Here is a 15,619-nt window from a genome sequence, read left to right as displayed (position 1 = left end):
ACATTATTTGCTTTAGAAGGTATTTTCCTCATAGTTGATGGGGTCACTTTTCTTAACTAGTGTTTTCCTCTTTTTGTTGGATTTGAAAATGCCTTATGTCAAATGAAGTATTACAGAATTATTTTGGATGACTTCTTAATACTCCCTTTATAAATATGTGGGCTTCTTCCCAATCTGTTTTTATACAAGATGTTATTGAATATTTTTTATTGTTTGAGAAAACTGATATCTCTTCAATTGGAAATGATTGCATTGTTGAGCAGTTATATAGTTTGAATTATTTTTTTTATCATAGTCTCATGAGTGGTCTCGCAGAGAATTGATCAGGATAAGAGATCCAACATAGTCCAACTCAGGAAGCAGTTGAAGCAGTTTTGAAGCACTGAGAAAGATTAACTTTGCTCTTATAACTGGGTCATGATCGGTTGTAGAGTTTCACAGGGTTATAAAGCCATAGTTATTGACTACAGTCAAGAGAGGGAAATCTTTCTTTGCTGTAGTTTTTGTGGCATGGACTGAAAGTGGTGTGGATGTGTGACTCTACAGTATAAATTTGCCTGCGCACATTCAGGGATGCTTAATGTTGCCAAGTTTATGAATATTTGTCTTAATTTCAAGTAATTTCTTGATTAATTACTGTGCGGAGAGTGATATGGGTTGTGAAGTACTTGATTCAAACCCCCAGTCTTAGAAATAGCCCGTGGATTTGTTGAGAAAATATTTGTTGATATTGCTACTGTTACTTAGCCAGAAGTGTATTTATTATGCATTTTGTTTGTCTTTTTTGATAATTTTGCAGTCAGTTTTGTGTGTGAAAATAACAAAGCTAGAGTTATCTTACTTGTATGATGTAAGTTGTCTGCAGTGTGTAGATATTCAAGAAGGTTACCAGCATTCAGTATTTTGAAAGAAACTAAATGATGCAGTCACATGACCCACATGTATGGATTGGCAAAAGTACCTTTAAATAGAATTCCTGTACACATCTAGTGAAATTCCTTTGGAGATGTCGACCGGCTGTGGTGACGTTTATCTTTACTGTTGGATGCCCTATTGCGATTTCTGTAGCAGTGTAAGTATGTGTAAGTTTTCCTTGTATTTAATTTTTAGTAACGGTTGGGTCAAGTTCTTCAATTTTAAAGCTTTAACGTACTTTCTGCTCATACGATTTCATTTCATCTCTAAAGACTGTGAGAGTCACTTTGGCTCAAAATGGATTTCGTCACATCTTGACTTATTCCCATGCAATCAAATTTTTTGTTAATAAATAAAAGTAGAATCCTGAATGAGTAGTTACAGCCCCGCTAATGTGCACCCTTCAATTTTTTAAAAATATTTGAGTCCTAATTGTATAAGACAGCATAAATTTTCTTCTATATCAACGTTCCTGTTTGCAAATCTTCAATGGAAACTCCAGTTCTGGAGCATACCCAATTCTGTGTCACACCCTTTTTGACCTCATAATGGGTAGGAGGGTGTGACTTAGAAGGACTACAGAAAGTTACTGAGGCAGTCACAAATGTGATCACATGTGAGGGGAGAATGGATAATTCAATTCACATATGAATCTAGTAAAACAGTATGTAGTTTGAGTGATGAGATGGTAAGTCATAGTAGTGCAGTGATTATGTTATTAAACTTGAAAATATTGTTACGACAAAGGCTTAGGTATGATCATTCTAAGAGATAATTATCTTTAAACATGCATGCGCTGTCTGTAACAACTGCATTATTGTAAACAAGACCTTCTCATGACCTCCTCTTGAAAATCCCACATCTGACGAGACAAATAGAAGCAGACTTAATAATTTTGATACAACATTATCTTTGTTGGAAATCCATGTGCTCCAATAAGTGGGGCATACCCATTTATGACATGATTTGAAATAAATGTTATTCATGCATGAAATATTTTTATTTATTACCTACAACTACTACTCTGTTAACAAAAGTCATTACCAGAAGGACATTACAAAACAAGGACTCCTTCTGACACACTCATTTAAATCACAGAACCAGGACTGGCGACCAATCACAAAAATTCAACTCTCGACACACCTCTTCCATTTACCTTGAAAACGTTATTGAAGGTTGGGACACATTTGTAAGTGGATTTTTTGGAACGCAGCTTGAATAAATCAGCAAATGTGTAAAAATACACTTTATCAAAGGCAAATCAGACAAAACTTTGGTAATTTGAAATAAATATTTCATACCTTAGCCCAAACACTGTTATTACAGATAGTTGACACAGGTAGGTAGGTAGATAAAGCTTGAAAATAAATTTTAGAAGCATTTATTGGATATAACTGGCCAGAAAGCTACTTTAGTCTCAGTCTTCACTGATAAGTGTATCCTTATCCAATAACTGTCAACAATATCATTAGAAAAAGTGAAAATTAGGAGGTGGAATTAGAGTTAGAGGAATGTCTTACAGTGGTTTAACTTACACAGTTCAAAGAATCCTGGTAAATCATTATTAGTTCTGAAAACAAGTAACAAGCATTCGCACTCACACACCGACAGGCTCACACAAAAAAGGTCCAATCTCTGGTCCAATGATGCCATAGTCTTTCACAGCTTCTTTAGTATGCATATTTATTTACAGGGTAGAACAAACTCACTTCTCACTGAACGAACATCACAAAACGGATGGTACTAGGAGTTTCAAGAGATCACAAATTAATAATCCAATCTGCACACAGTGGCGCCCAAATGGGGTTCACACAGCAGCACCTGCTGCAGCGAGAATTTTGAAAGGATGGGAGAAAAAGATAAGGGAAAGAGAAAGATAGTAGGAAAAGGGTCTGAATGGGGAAATCAGGTAGGTAAATATGTCACAAGGAAGAGAGGGAAGATCATTTGCTGTTTCTAGTTTCAAGTTAGGGGTTCCAACATATTGTGACCAAAATTGCTTGGGTGCCACTGATTGCTCATACTTTCAAAACATCCACATTCACATCTAAAATGGATACAGGTATGAAAATAAAGCCTAAATCCAATATGGGGGAAGGACTCTACTACTGAAAATAGACAGACAATCCAGAAGCAATCAGCTAAATGGTTGTATGACAAATGATTGTCAGATAATGATAAGGTGTCTTCAATGCGGGCAAATTAGAATTCTAAGACATTAACAATGTGTCTTGATTTACGTAGGTAACTAGCACCGATTTAATTAGCCAATCTTCAAACTAATGCGACTAACACCCTAATAACTTAACATTAGGTTTAATAAAGCTACTTGCTATCAACATCACAATTTTTTTTTTAACCATTACAAAAATGATTATGTGTGTACTTTTATACCAACAAGAAAGAGTTAAGAGGAAAGAAAAAGAGAATTAATGACAGCAAAAATAAAACTGTTGACTAGAAAACTAGGGTCTTATTTGATATCACTGATTACGTAGATAATTTTCTTTTTAAAATATTAATTCTAGTAAAGAGATCCTTTATCTTCCGGATATAAAAAGTAAATAGCAACAGGACCTAGATGTGTCTGCACTGTTTCTGTATGACGTATAAGTTGTGTTGCTGCCAGACCATACATGAGGCATGGTATACCTGGAATGAAAGCAGAAGCTTCAGTATTCATGAATTACAGCAATGTACAGCAGATCAGAGTAACTTTAACTAGGTTGATTACTCACAAAGGTTTGCAATCTTAATTATTCTCATAAAAAGATTTTCCAAGGAAAGGTCCTGAATGGGTCGCCTCGAACAATGATACTTGATATAGGGATAACAACCTGTGCGTAAAATATGATAATTTGATTTGCCTACAGTCCAATTAAAATGTGAAAGACCCCATTGATCATCCTGAACACTTTTGTATTTAACGAAATATGATGTCCAAGGAGGCTCATTGCATTGTTGTAGATAGCAAGTGAGTACTTCTGATGCACGTGGCTTATCGCATTTAGAGTGGACATGATGAGTTAATCGATGCGAGGAAAGCCTTATAATAAGTGCTTTCCCAGGTGTGGACGACAGCAACATTCTGCCTGGATGGACAAAGACATGGGTATGTTATTACATTTGACAACAGTGACTGGTACGGCAGATAAAAACAACCAATACACAGACATAAAATTAAAAAGTTTAAAAGACAGAGTAAAGTGATGCGACACTGATTGATTGTTTTGAATAAGCTACATACCGAAAATAAATCAAGAGGAGTTATTTGGTATGACATTGAAGTCCGAAAACATGACAGCATTCCAGTCGTATCAGGAGTTCATCAAACTGCCACGCATGGCCAAATGTAGTACGTCATAGAGGCGTTAGATACACAAGCGACGAGCAAAATTAAAAGGTTTTCATGTTAAAAAAAAGGAATGGGCATCTTTCACTTGGGCACAACCAGACTAGGGAGGACGTTTGTGTACAACAGAGTGTACGTAAAGTGACTGTTGACTCTAAGCAGAAGCATTAGCAGCAGGACAACTTTAAACGCAGGCTGCTGGGCCAAATGAAGTGACAATAACATTATTATTACGGTCAATAAGGCAGACAAGAAATAATTTCGAAACAAGTGTCTTGTCCAGGCTAGTCCAGGCACAGACAGGCCATAAGCGCCTTGCAGACTAGAAGTAAACAACCTTGTTTTCTTCCTTTATTCTCCTTTTCATCTCCTCCCACCTGTTGGCGGAAGTTGATACAGGTTATGTCGTCCAAAACACAAGATAAATCTTAGATTTGTCTATCCACCTTGATACAGAGTCTTGGACGACCACAGTCAAGTTTTCGAGAACGGAGCGCGAATTATGTTTGGAGAGGGACATAAAAGCTGAAACCCCGGAGTAAACTGTAGCTAGGTCCTAGTGACAGGTGAATATTCAGGTGCGCTCGTAGCTCGTAGGTGGGGGAACAAGTGTCAGAAAAAAGAAAATAAACAACTACGTCATGTCCGGTGTCTGTATGTGTATGTACAGTGAACGTACTCGATGTATTTATTGAGCTAATTTGAATGTTAGTGAATGTTAGGAACCGCTTCGTGAGTGGATTGCGAATACATATGAAGTGGAGAATGTGAACAGCTACGTTGGAGGTGAGTACCCGAGCGGCAGATGTGGGGCGGGTGCGAGCTTGGGCCGTTGTAGGCCTACAACAAGACCAGGCAGGAGAGCCTGGGTTTTCTTATGTACCTAAAGGTTAGGTTACTCGTCGACCCACATTTTACAGCTTAATTTGTATCTTGATTTTGAGCCACTTTGGCACCGTACTTTCTTCTCACAGGTGGGAGATTATGAACAGCAAATTAGACAGCAAGTGCTGATATTTGCTGTGCTCTGGAATGTTGCTCAATTTCTGTTCAAGTGCCTTACTTATCATCACCTGTTGATCAATTCTAATTTAAATTACTATTTGAAAATTTTAGAGTGTGTTTAGATGATGGCCTCATGTATGGAACTCTCCGATAGTTTTCCCTTGGCTTCATTGATCTTCAGAGGTCTTAGAAGTAAATTTAAAAGTCGTATTAGTTCATATCATGCCTAATGCATTGTTTACCATTTATTTTGAGTCACAACTATCAATGTAACGGTTCAGTAAATTTGGAGCCGCTCCATGCACAATCCGACTTTCTATTTGTATCAACAATGCATTGTAGACCAGCAACCCAATATCATAAATTCTGTAAGAAAGTGTTTCAACTTCACACCATGCGATTGACTTTTGCTTGTCGAGTATTTTAGTTGTGATCCTAGCTGCTCATTATTGGTGTTGATAGTAGCTTATATGTTGGGCTTAATTTTTTTTCAAACTTGAATGTACTATTTTTGTTTTGCTAGCAATGTTGATTGCATTTGTTTGCTGTTGTAGATGCTGTAGTGTTTTGCATGGAACTGCTGCAAAGGGTATAATGCCCTTTTAAGGATTTTCCACAAAATTGCTGCCAATCCAAATCCTTCAAAATGGACAAGCATGATGTTCGTTTTGCACCGTTCTCTTCAGGTAAGTCCTGCCTCAGAACAATTCTGAACAAGATGGCATGTAGAGAAGCACAGCTCTGTTACCACCAGTTCTGTCCCTTACCTACCCCAACTTTTCATCGGGGAATGCAGACAACTTTCTTTTGAGTCAGAAACAAAGTTTTGTGTGTGTCAGATCCTCCATTCCATTCAGGAAGCCACATCATGACCTGGTGGGGAACCGAGGACAGAAGGGGAGAGGGATTGGGGGGCAGAGGGGGAGGGGGCTGAAGCCTTTAAAGAAATGTAGGCCGGGTAGGGAAGGCAAGGCAAGACAAAAGAACAGGGAGATAAGCGGAGGGAAGAACTCGGCGCGGATGAGGGGCGATGGGGAGGCGGCGGGAAGCGGATAATGGGGCGGGATAAAAATTTGAGCAGCGCGTCTTGAAGGATTGGGAAGCAAGGAGCAGGAGTAGTGGGGGAAGGGAAGGAAGCAACCTGGCAAAACACGGCGTGGGGTGGGGGCGGCCCGGCGACGGGCCACGCAGTGCGCGGCAGCGCGGCCACCCCCTCGGCGCCCCCAACCCCCAGGCCGTGGGGCGTAGCGGCGTAGCGGGGCGTGGGTCTGCCCGTACGGGCCGTGCTGCGGGGGTGGGGGTTGCTGGGCTGGGCTGGGCTGGCTGGTCCTAGGACTCTCACGGGCAGGGCCGCGGGCCGCAGGGCGCTCTGGTCGCAGTAGCCTGCAGTCCTTGCGGAGCTGAGCCGGTTGGGCGGAGGCCAGGGCAGGCCAGGGCAGGGCCCCCTCAGCGCCACAGGCCGAGCCACAGGCCGAGCCGCAGGCCGAGCCGCAGGCCCCGAGCGCCTAGCGTGGAGCGCGGAGCCTCGGAGCCGCGGAGCACACCCTGGGTCCGCAGTGCGCATCCGCAGCCCCGGCGCCGGCCTCGCGAACCAGCACGGACCCCGCCCTGGACGCCCTGGACTAGGTGAGCAGCACGCTGGCGCGCCAGTGCCGCCGCATCGTCATCGCCAAAACTGGGAAGCTGGAGGTTGGGCATGGCCGGCATGGCCTGCCACCGCACAGGTGGTCCCGCCACCAGTGTCCGCCAGGCGCCACCGCCGACGACGACGTCTCGCTCGCGGAAGTGTGGGCCGCGTTGCTCCTGACCTAGACAAACCATTCGGGCCTTTTCCCAGAGCTTCTGGCGTTGCTTGAACGAGAGCCGCAAGTGCGCACCAGGTCCTCGACGGCCTCCCCGACACCCTCCCCGACGGCCTCCCCGACGCCACCCCACCCCCCACCCAAGAAGGGCAGTGGTCAATGTTTACGGGCCAGGAGCTGCTGTACCAATCAGAGAGCGCGATTCAGTCATCCACCCGATTGGGTCTCCAATGAACCGACCATTGTCAGTCACAGAGTTTGCTCAGCCGGGCTGGGATCACAGTAGAGGAAAATAAACCTCAGAACATTCAACTTTTGGTCGGCGTTCCGTTTTTATTAAAGACGCGCCTTTTCTTTTTTGATTATTCTTTTCGGTACGTCGACTTTGTCCAACTTTGTGGGGGAACGTAAACTGGCGAGCTTGCTGGTTTGGGGTGCACGTATGACCCCTCGCTTGACCATGTTTTCCCCGGGAAAAGCGACCGGCAAATCGGTTTCCTCCCCCCCCCCTCCCCCGCTGTAAATGGAACAATGTGTACTAGAGTGTAGCAGGCGTAGCACCCCCGTAGCAGGGTGTACCGCGGGGGACAAAGCACCCCAACAATGGCCTGCCAGCCCTGTCTGCCCGGCGGCCGCGCGCTCCATTGACGCTAATGACACCTGTTAGCCCGGAGCTCGAGTCTGTTGGGCCAATTATTTGGCGGGGCCAGTGGCGCTCGGGGGGGGGGGGGGGGGCAGTGGAGGACGAAGTGGAGAGAAGCGGACAGAGCCGAGGTAAACTGGAGCGAAGCGCACAGGGCCGAAGTGTAGTGAAGCAGAGGTGCCATAAAGCAGCCGAATTTCGGAAAAGTTGAACGCTTGGATCGCTTTGTCTTTTGGCAGTGTTCGGCACACTGGTCGATTGGGACTGCCTGGCGCGCTCGCGCCTGCCCTCACCAAATTTAGACGCGCGCCGGAACGCCGGGACGGGCTAGGATGGGACGGGAAGATAAGTTTGGAAGGGCGGAACTGTCGGGGCGCGTCTGCTTTGCTTGCTCGCCCCATTTTCATACGACCTGCCCCATGTTCGTCTCTCTGACACTGACGAGGCGTCCCGCACGGGTGTGAGAGAGACAGAGTGCCAGTGCTCGAGTGTGACCTCCACCAATGGATTCCTCGTTCGGAGAGCAATCCATTGGTGGGGTCACACGTTCGGTTCGAGTCCCATTTGGCGACTCAGGACCTCAAAAACGCGTCGAGAGTTTTGACCGCCTCCACCGGTCTTCTGGTCCACTGTGTGCGGGCTGCCTAGTCGGGCGATTCGGGAAGCGGGCTTGGCAGTGCGGTGGCAGCCTCCGCGGTGTTTCCATTGGTCAAGCGCTCCTCCCCCACCCCTTCCTTAATTTGCAAACCAATGAGCAGTGTGCCGCCATGCACGCGCCCACGCGCTTGATTAGCATGGACAAGGTGTGCGTGTGTGTGTGTGTGTGTGCGCTTGTGTCCACACCGGCTGCTCGTCCTCCCTTTGCGGTTGGTTCTTGAACGGACCGCTGCGCGGCGCCCCCGGCGGTCTCGGACGCAGGGGAGGGAAAGGAGGGGGTGGGGCGGCCGAGGCCGGCCGAGGCCCGCTTGATTCGACCAAATAATTAATTCCCCCCGATTTCCTTGAAAGTTTCCTCGTCGATGGAATCGCTCTTCCTTTTTTTGCGGTGTGGCGGAGCGGCGTGGGGACCGCAGAGCCGTGCGTCTGCCCGCGCACAGTGGGCCAGAGGACCGGCCAAAACTTTAGACGCGTTTTGAGCTCCAGGGTCGCGAAATGGGACTCGAACCGAACGTGTGACCCCACCAATGGATTGCTCTCCGAACGAGGAATCCATTGGTGGGGTCACACGTTCGGTTCGAGTCCCATTTCGCGACTCAAGCTCAAAACGCGTCTGGAGTTTTGGCCGCCTCCACCGGTCGTCTGGCCCACTGCGGGCCGCTCTGCGGGCCTCCCTGGGCCTCTATGGATAGCGGTGACCTCAGCAGTGACCCTGCGAAGCCGCTCGCCTCAGCGTGCCAGCCGCACCGTGGCCACACCGTCAGCACACTGCGAAGCGATCGGTGTTCGACACAGTTTCGCGCTCAAGTCTCCACCAAGTTTTAACGGGGGGAAAGAAAAGGCAAATTGGAATAAAGAGGAGAACAGTGCGGAACTTGGTTCCGGCTTGTCGATGCCAACACTCTAAATGTAGGGTGCCCAGTAACTGGGCGCCTTTGTCGCCCGCCCCACTTTTTAGGGTGCCAAATGTCGCCCAGTTTCTGGGCACCTTTGTCGCCCAGTCTCGAGGTGGACAAACCATTAAGGAACCTGCCTCCACCCATGGACCAGCAGCGACTGAGGTGCCAAAGGTGCCCAGAATCTAGGCACCTCAGTCGCCCAGGAACTAGACACCTGAACATGTTCTACCCTGGGAGAGGGCCGGTTACTCTATGATTTGTCCACCCCGAGACTGGGCGACAAAGGTGCCCAGAAACTGGGCGACATTTGGCACCCTAAAAAGTGGGGCGGGCGACAAAGGCGCCCAGTTACTGGGCACCCTACATTTAGAGTGAAGCGGCGCGCCTTTCTTCCTGCCTGGCTCAGACTCCGGAGCCCCGAGCGAGATCCCCGGGCCGACCTGGCGGCGACCGGGCGGCGGCCGAAAAGCCCCGCACCTCTGTGGAACTTGCTCAACAGTTGGAGCCCTCTTCTTCGGCTCGGGCGCGAGTCGCGCGCCGGTCAAAAGTCGGCGGCGTCTCGCTGAGCGTCGCAGAGCGTCGCAGAGCGTCGCAGAGCGTCGCTAAGCGGCCCCAAGCCCCGCCCCCTCCTCGCCGAACTTGGGCCGGCCACAGCTGTGCCTTGCTCGCCTTGCTGCAGACGGCCGCGGCGCCGCGCCACGCGAAAAGGCCATCGCAAGCCGTAAGCAGCTTCGACAAAGTTATTCGAAACTTGGCCGACCTCAACCTCCACCCAGAGGGCCAGCCGGCCAGCGCACAGTGGGCCGGAAGGCCGGCGCCGGCGGCCAAGACGCGTCGCAGAGCTCCAGAGTCGCTCAACAGGACTCGAATCAAGCGTGTGACCCCACCAATGGACTCCTCGTTCGGAGAGCAATCCATTGGTGGGGTCACACGTTCGATTCGAGTCCCATTTAGCGACTCTTGAGCTCGAAACGCGTCTAGAGTTTTGGCCGCCTCCGCCGGTCTTCTGGCCCACTGTGTCCCCCCCCCCCCTTTCCAGTGTGGCGGCGGGGCCCAACCGTGAACGGCGAGTGGCATTCCACGGATTCCACTGCCGGCTGCGTCACGCCATGGTCATGCCCGCGTCCCCGCCATTGGTCCACCCTTTCCGTTTGACCGCCCCTTTGTGTGGCACACTGTTTCACCATCCCGCGGGAAAGAAACGACAAGGCGCCCTGCGCGTGGCGTATCGACGGTTGTTTGGCGAGAGCGCGGGGTAGCGACGACGCCGCTCGTTTGCGGTGTAGGCGCGCCACGCCCGGCCACGGCCGCCTCGCACTGCTGTCAAGGACGCGATAAGGCAGCGCCGGGCCGCTTCCGGTCGCTGGAGGCTGCTGGAGAATGCCAGCGGGGACACTGTGGGCAGGAAGACCGGCAGGGCGGCCAGACCTCCAGGCGCGTCTGGAGCTCCAGAGTCGCACAGCAGGACTCGAACCGAACGAGTGACCCCACCAATGGATTCCTCGTTCGGAGAGCAGTCCATTGGTGGGGTCACACGCTCGGTTCGGGTCCCACTTAGCGACTCTGGAGCTCAAAACGCGTCAGGGGTTTCGACCGCCTCCGCCGGTCAGGGCACTGTGCGACACAGGCCGACTGCTCCGGTTTAGCTGGCGGTGGTTTGTGTGTTCGGCGGGCCAAGTCAGCCCCGACTGTGCGCTATCCCCGTGTTTGCACTGTGCCGCCATGGCGCCGCCCGCGCAGACTCGGCTTCCTTACCCCCCCCCCCCCCCTCCAGCCGCTGCATTAACGGCTGCGGTGTTTGAAAGTGTTTCCGTGTCGGTGCTCCGCATGGCGAGCCTTTCCCCGCGGGGCGCCGAGGGGTGGAGGGCCTTCTGGTGGTGCAGCGGCAAACTCTCTCTCTCTCTCTCTCTCTCTCTCTCTCTCTCTCTCTCTCTCTCTCTCTCTCCTCTCTCTCTCTCTCTCCACCCGTTCGGAACGCCCCACGAGTGCGAGAGAGAGAGAGAGAGAGAGAGAGAGAGAGAGAGAGAGAGGGAGAGAGAGGGAAGCTGGCTCCGATTCCAGAGAGCGGGTCTTGGGTACGGTGGCGGCACGCGCGGGGTGCGTGGGAGTGTGTGTTGGGTCAGGTGCAGGTTGTTGTCCTCGCCACGCCCCGCCACGCCCCGCCACGCCCCCGAGGGCTGTGCGTCCCCGTGCATTATTGAACGGCGACGCACGGCTCGGCGTGGTACACTGCTACACTGTACTCACAGACACTCGCCCCCCACCACCTGGATGCTGGGTAAAACTGCTGGGGTTGGGAGTGTTACCCGACTCCTGCTGCCCGCCGCGCCCCGCCCCGCCCCGCCCCGCGCTGTGGTGGCTTCCCGGCGGCGGCGTCTCGGAGCCCCTGCGGACGGCGGGGTAGGCAGCGCCGCCGGGCAGTGGTGCGGGCGTGTTGCCCACGCGCCGGGCGTTCTCCGCGGGCCGAGGCCCGTGGGCGTCGACTGCGTCGACTGGGACTCGAGATTCAGCCGGCGGTTTGTGTTAGCGTGTGCCAACCTTTACGGGAACCCTCAAAGATGGAATTTCATTACGTTACGGCGTGCCCCGGCACAGTGGGCCAGAAGACCGGTAGAGGCGGCCGAAACTCGAGACGAGTTTCGAGCGCCAGAGTCGCTAAATGGGGCTCGAACCGAACGTGTGCCCCCACCAATGGATTGCTCTCCGAACGAGGAATCCGTTGGTGGGGTCACGCGTTCGGTTCGAGTCCTGTTTAGCGACTCTGGAGCTCAAAACGCGTCTAGGGTTTTGGCCGCCTCCGCCGGTCTTCTGGCCCACTGTGGCGGGGCGATGTTCTTGCGTCCGCACATCCTCCCCCTCCCCCGCCCCCTCGTAATACTCTGCCGCAAGGACGGCGTGGTGGTGGCGCCAGCCTGAGTGCGTGCGGGGCAGAGGGGTGGTTATGTCTGTCCGTCTGCCAGTGTGTCTGTCTGCCCGGCGGCGGGCGGACGGGCTGCCTTATCAGTGCGGCAGCGCCAGGCAGCGCGCTGCAGCCGATCTAGATTAGGCGGTGGCAGAAAGTGGAGGTAGTCCTTATGCCGCTCTTCCGTCGGTCCCACGTCGCGTCCTCGGCGCACGCGCGCCGCTACCGGGCTCGGCGTCGACCGCCGCGCTCGGCCCGCCCGAGGCCGCCGACGTGGTGGAGGCCGTCAACGCCGTGCTGAGGGAGCGCTTCCAGGTGGACGGCAGCCCCTGCGGTGAGGGGGCGGGGCCCGCCGGCCAAAAACGCGTTTTGAGCTCCAGAGTCGCTAAACGGCACTCGAACCGAACGTGTGACCCCACCAATGGACTGCTCTCCGAACGAGGAGTCCATTGGTGGGGTCACACGCTCGGTTCGAGTCCTGGTTAGCGACTCTGGGGCTCCGGACAAGTTTGAAAATTGTGCCGGAATACCTGTTGAAATGTTGAGCGAGGTGGCCCTGCCACTTCCCTTCAGTGAACCTACACTCGTTTCAGCGACGTCCTTTTGGCAGTGTCGTGTCCCGTGCGTTGCGCGTTTTGGCGAGTGAGCCGTATCAGCGGTATCAATTATGGAGCGATGTGCCTGTCAGTCCTTCTCTCTCTTTCTCTGTCTCCCTCTCTGTCGCTGTAAGCTACTCTGAGTGTGTGAGAGGGACAGAGGTTGGGCTGTTTCCATGGGGGCAGATCCCTGTCGTTCATCGCATCAGGGACAGATGAGCCTGCCATTTGTTGTTGTTGTTGATTAGGGCTTGTCTTTTTTTCCCGTTTGGCATGCTGCGCGATGCCGCCCCATCCATTTGGCTGGCACACTGCCCCGCCCCGGTGCGCTGCGCCATGCTGCCGCGTTGCCTTATTCATCTTGGAAGGATGAATGTTTATGCTGACGCCGCTCGCTCCGATTCGTTTTAAAAAGTGGCGCGCAAGTCTGCAGTGCGCGTCGTGGCGTCGGCCAGTGTGCCAGAAGACCGGTGGAGGCGGCCGAAACTCGAGACGCGTTTTGAGCTCCAGAGTCGCTAAATGAGACTCGAACCGGAACTGTGACATCACCAATGGATTCCTCGTTCGGAGAGGAATCCATTGGTGGGGTCACACGTTCGGTCCGAGTGCCATTTAGCGACTCTGGAGCTCAAAAACGCGTCCTTGGCCGCCTCCACCGGTCGTCTGGCCCACTGTGTGCGTCTCGCAGTGTGGTGGCGAGGCAGCGGAAGGCGGTGTCGTTGTCTGCCGGTCGATGGGGCTCCTATTTCGAGACGCCCGGCCTCCGCAGGTTTGGGTCCCCATGCCGGAGCGTGGCTGGAGCGTGGCTGGAGCGTGGCTGGAGCGTGGCTGGAGCGTGGCTGGAGCGTGGCCGGAGCGTGGCCGGAGCGTGGCTGGAGCGTGCTGGAGCGTGGCTGGAGCTGGCTGGAGCGTGGCCGGAGCGTGCCGGAGCGTGGCGGAGCGTGGCTGGAGCGTGGCTGGAGCGCTGCGCTGGAGCGTGGCTGAGCGTGGCTGGCGTGGCTGAGCGTGGCCGCGGGCCGGAGCGGTTTTGGAGCGTGGCTGGAGCGTGGCTGGAGCGTGGCTGGAGCGTGGCCGGAGCGTGGCTGGAGCGTGGCTGGAGCGTGGCTGGAGCCCTAATAGAGCGGGGCGAACCTCGCTTTTTGAGCCGGCTTGCCGAAAGCCTGAAAGCGGAGTGTCATCGGCGACCTTGGCGCTGACCTTGGCCTGCCTCGGCCGCCGCCGGCCTATTTCGAGCCGCGGGCCGAGCGGTTTTGAACCCGCGACTTTTGGCCCCTCCGGCGCTTTCGGCGCCCTCTGGCGGTCGAACGGGGGGCCTTGTAAACACTGTTTCTGTTGAGGTACGTTTCTCCTCCGTGTTGGCTTACCTCTCCAGACGAGACTGTGTGGCTGCTGGGGCTCAAGAAGGTCGCCCCCCACCCCCTCCCCTTTTTCGCCTCGCTCTGCCAACGTGTGCTGATGTGTACCAACCCCACGGCACCTTTCCTGAAAGGATCTCATTTTCCTCAAGGACATGCTATCTCTTTCTTGCACACACACACACACACACACGCAAGGGCGCCTCGTCCCGCTCAGTGGTAATTTATTTTCAAGTGTGACGCCTGGAGGGGATGGGGAGCTTTCAGTCAAATTATTGTCACGGTTGGACGCGAAGCGGCTCGAGGACAGGAGAGCGGGCTTTGCTTGTTGCTTCGGCTTACTTCAGTCCCCGGCGAGTGGCGGGCCGCCTGTCGCCCCACTGCGGGGGAGGCAGTCTGCAAATAACGGCTTGGATTACAGGGACTCCTCTTATTCAAAAGTCCTCGCCGAGGTCCTGTTGCTGCTACAGTGTAGGTCCTGCCTGAGCGGGAGGAGAGGCCTCTGAATGCCCTGGTCGCCCGCACGGTGGGCCAGAAGACCGGTGGAGGCGGCCGAAACTCCAGACGCGTTTTGAGCTCCAGAGTCGCTGAATGGGACTCGAACCGAACGTGTGACCCCACCAATGGATTGCTCTCCGGACGAGGAATCCATTGGTGGGGTCACACGTTCGGTTCGAGTGCCATTCAGCGACTCTGGAGTTCAACTATCCGGGATTTTGGCCGCCGCCACCGGTCTTCTCGCCCACTGTGCGGCAGACTGGCTGGCAGCGGTCTCTGATGCTGCCGGGTCCTGTCTCCCTTTGAGCGGAAAAAGAAAATATGGAAGGGATATATAAAAAAAAAGGTCGGGCAAAAAAATGAGGGAGCATGTCAGCGCGGGAGCGGTGATGCGGAGCGGGCGGGCTTTGTACGTAGATGGGGGCGTGGGGCGTCCACGTCCACGGGGCCCACGTCCACGGGGCCCACGTCCACGGGGCCCACGTCCACGGGGCCCACGTGCCGCGCTACAGTGGCGCGCCTCCCCCCGGCCCTCCGGGATATTGTCCCGGAACAGGCTTAGCCTCGATAACGCGGCAAGAAGGGAAGGCTTTGGGAAATAAAAAGTGCCCGTGGGAGTTTTGTTACGCGATTCCAGGTTTTCCTGACTTTAAAAAAGGAAAACGGACTGTTTGCACTAACTAAATGAATTTGGAAATTTTCCAGAGTCGCTGAATTGGACTCGAATCGAGCGTGTGACCCCACCAATGGATGGCTCTCCGAACGAGGAATCCATTGGTGGGGTCACACGCTCGGTTCGAGTCCTCTTCAGCGACTCTGGAGCTAAAACGCGTCGAGAGTTTCGGCCGCCTCCGCCGGTCTTCTGGCCCACTGTGCGCCGCCCGCAAAGCCCGCGGGGAAGCGCTAATGGCTGCTTTTTGCCTTCGATTTGCATCCCTTTGCGTCGCCCAGGACTCGCTCCAGCGCGCTGCTGCCGTGCTCTGTGCGGCTCTGCG

At 52.9% G+C, this 15,619-nt stretch overlaps 1 protein-coding gene across 2 annotated transcripts; it reads right to left on the bottom strand.

Moving 5' to 3' along the window:
* Window positions 1–1,608: 1,608 nt before the first annotated feature.
* On the bottom strand, window positions 1,609–4,644 carry LOC117647982 (uncharacterized protein C15orf61). 2 transcript variants are annotated; one of them, XM_034390019.1, is made up of 3 exons: window positions 4,163–4,644; window positions 3,654–4,007; window positions 1,609–3,567 (listed from the first exon to the last, which is right to left on the bottom strand). In XM_034390019.1, the coding sequence occupies exons 2-3, from the start codon at window positions 4,000–4,002 to the stop codon at window positions 3,440–3,442; spliced, it is 477 nt and encodes a 158-aa protein (XP_034245910.1). In that variant the 5' UTR covers window positions 4,003–4,007; window positions 4,163–4,644; the 3' UTR covers window positions 1,609–3,439. The 2 variants fall into 2 exon arrangements, with proteins under 2 accessions (XP_034245910.1, XP_034245911.1); XM_034390020.1 differs by having other exon boundaries at window positions 4,502–4,644.
* Window positions 4,645–15,619: the final 10,975 nt, after the last annotated feature.

This window comes from Thrips palmi, unplaced genomic scaffold, assembly GCF_012932325.1.
Source record: "Thrips palmi isolate BJ-2018 unplaced genomic scaffold, TpBJ-2018v1 HiC_scaffold_3, whole genome shotgun sequence".
NCBI lineage: Eukaryota > Metazoa > Arthropoda > Insecta > Thysanoptera > Thripidae > Thrips > Thrips palmi.
The sequence above is the reverse complement of the archived record's forward strand: the minus strand, read 5'-3'. Positions and strand labels throughout refer to the sequence as shown.

What these genes read in the sequence shown, in the direction of transcription:
- LOC117647982 (XM_034390019.1), bottom strand. Translation starts at nt 4,002, where the DNA reads ATGTTGCTGTCGTCCACACCTGGGAAAGCACTTATTATAAGGCTTTCC. An exon ending in AATTAAGATTGCAAACCTTT is followed by an intron (nt 3,568 to 3,653) that starts GTGAGTAATCAA and finishes CTTTCATTCCAG; the next exon opens with GTATACCATGCCTCATGTAT.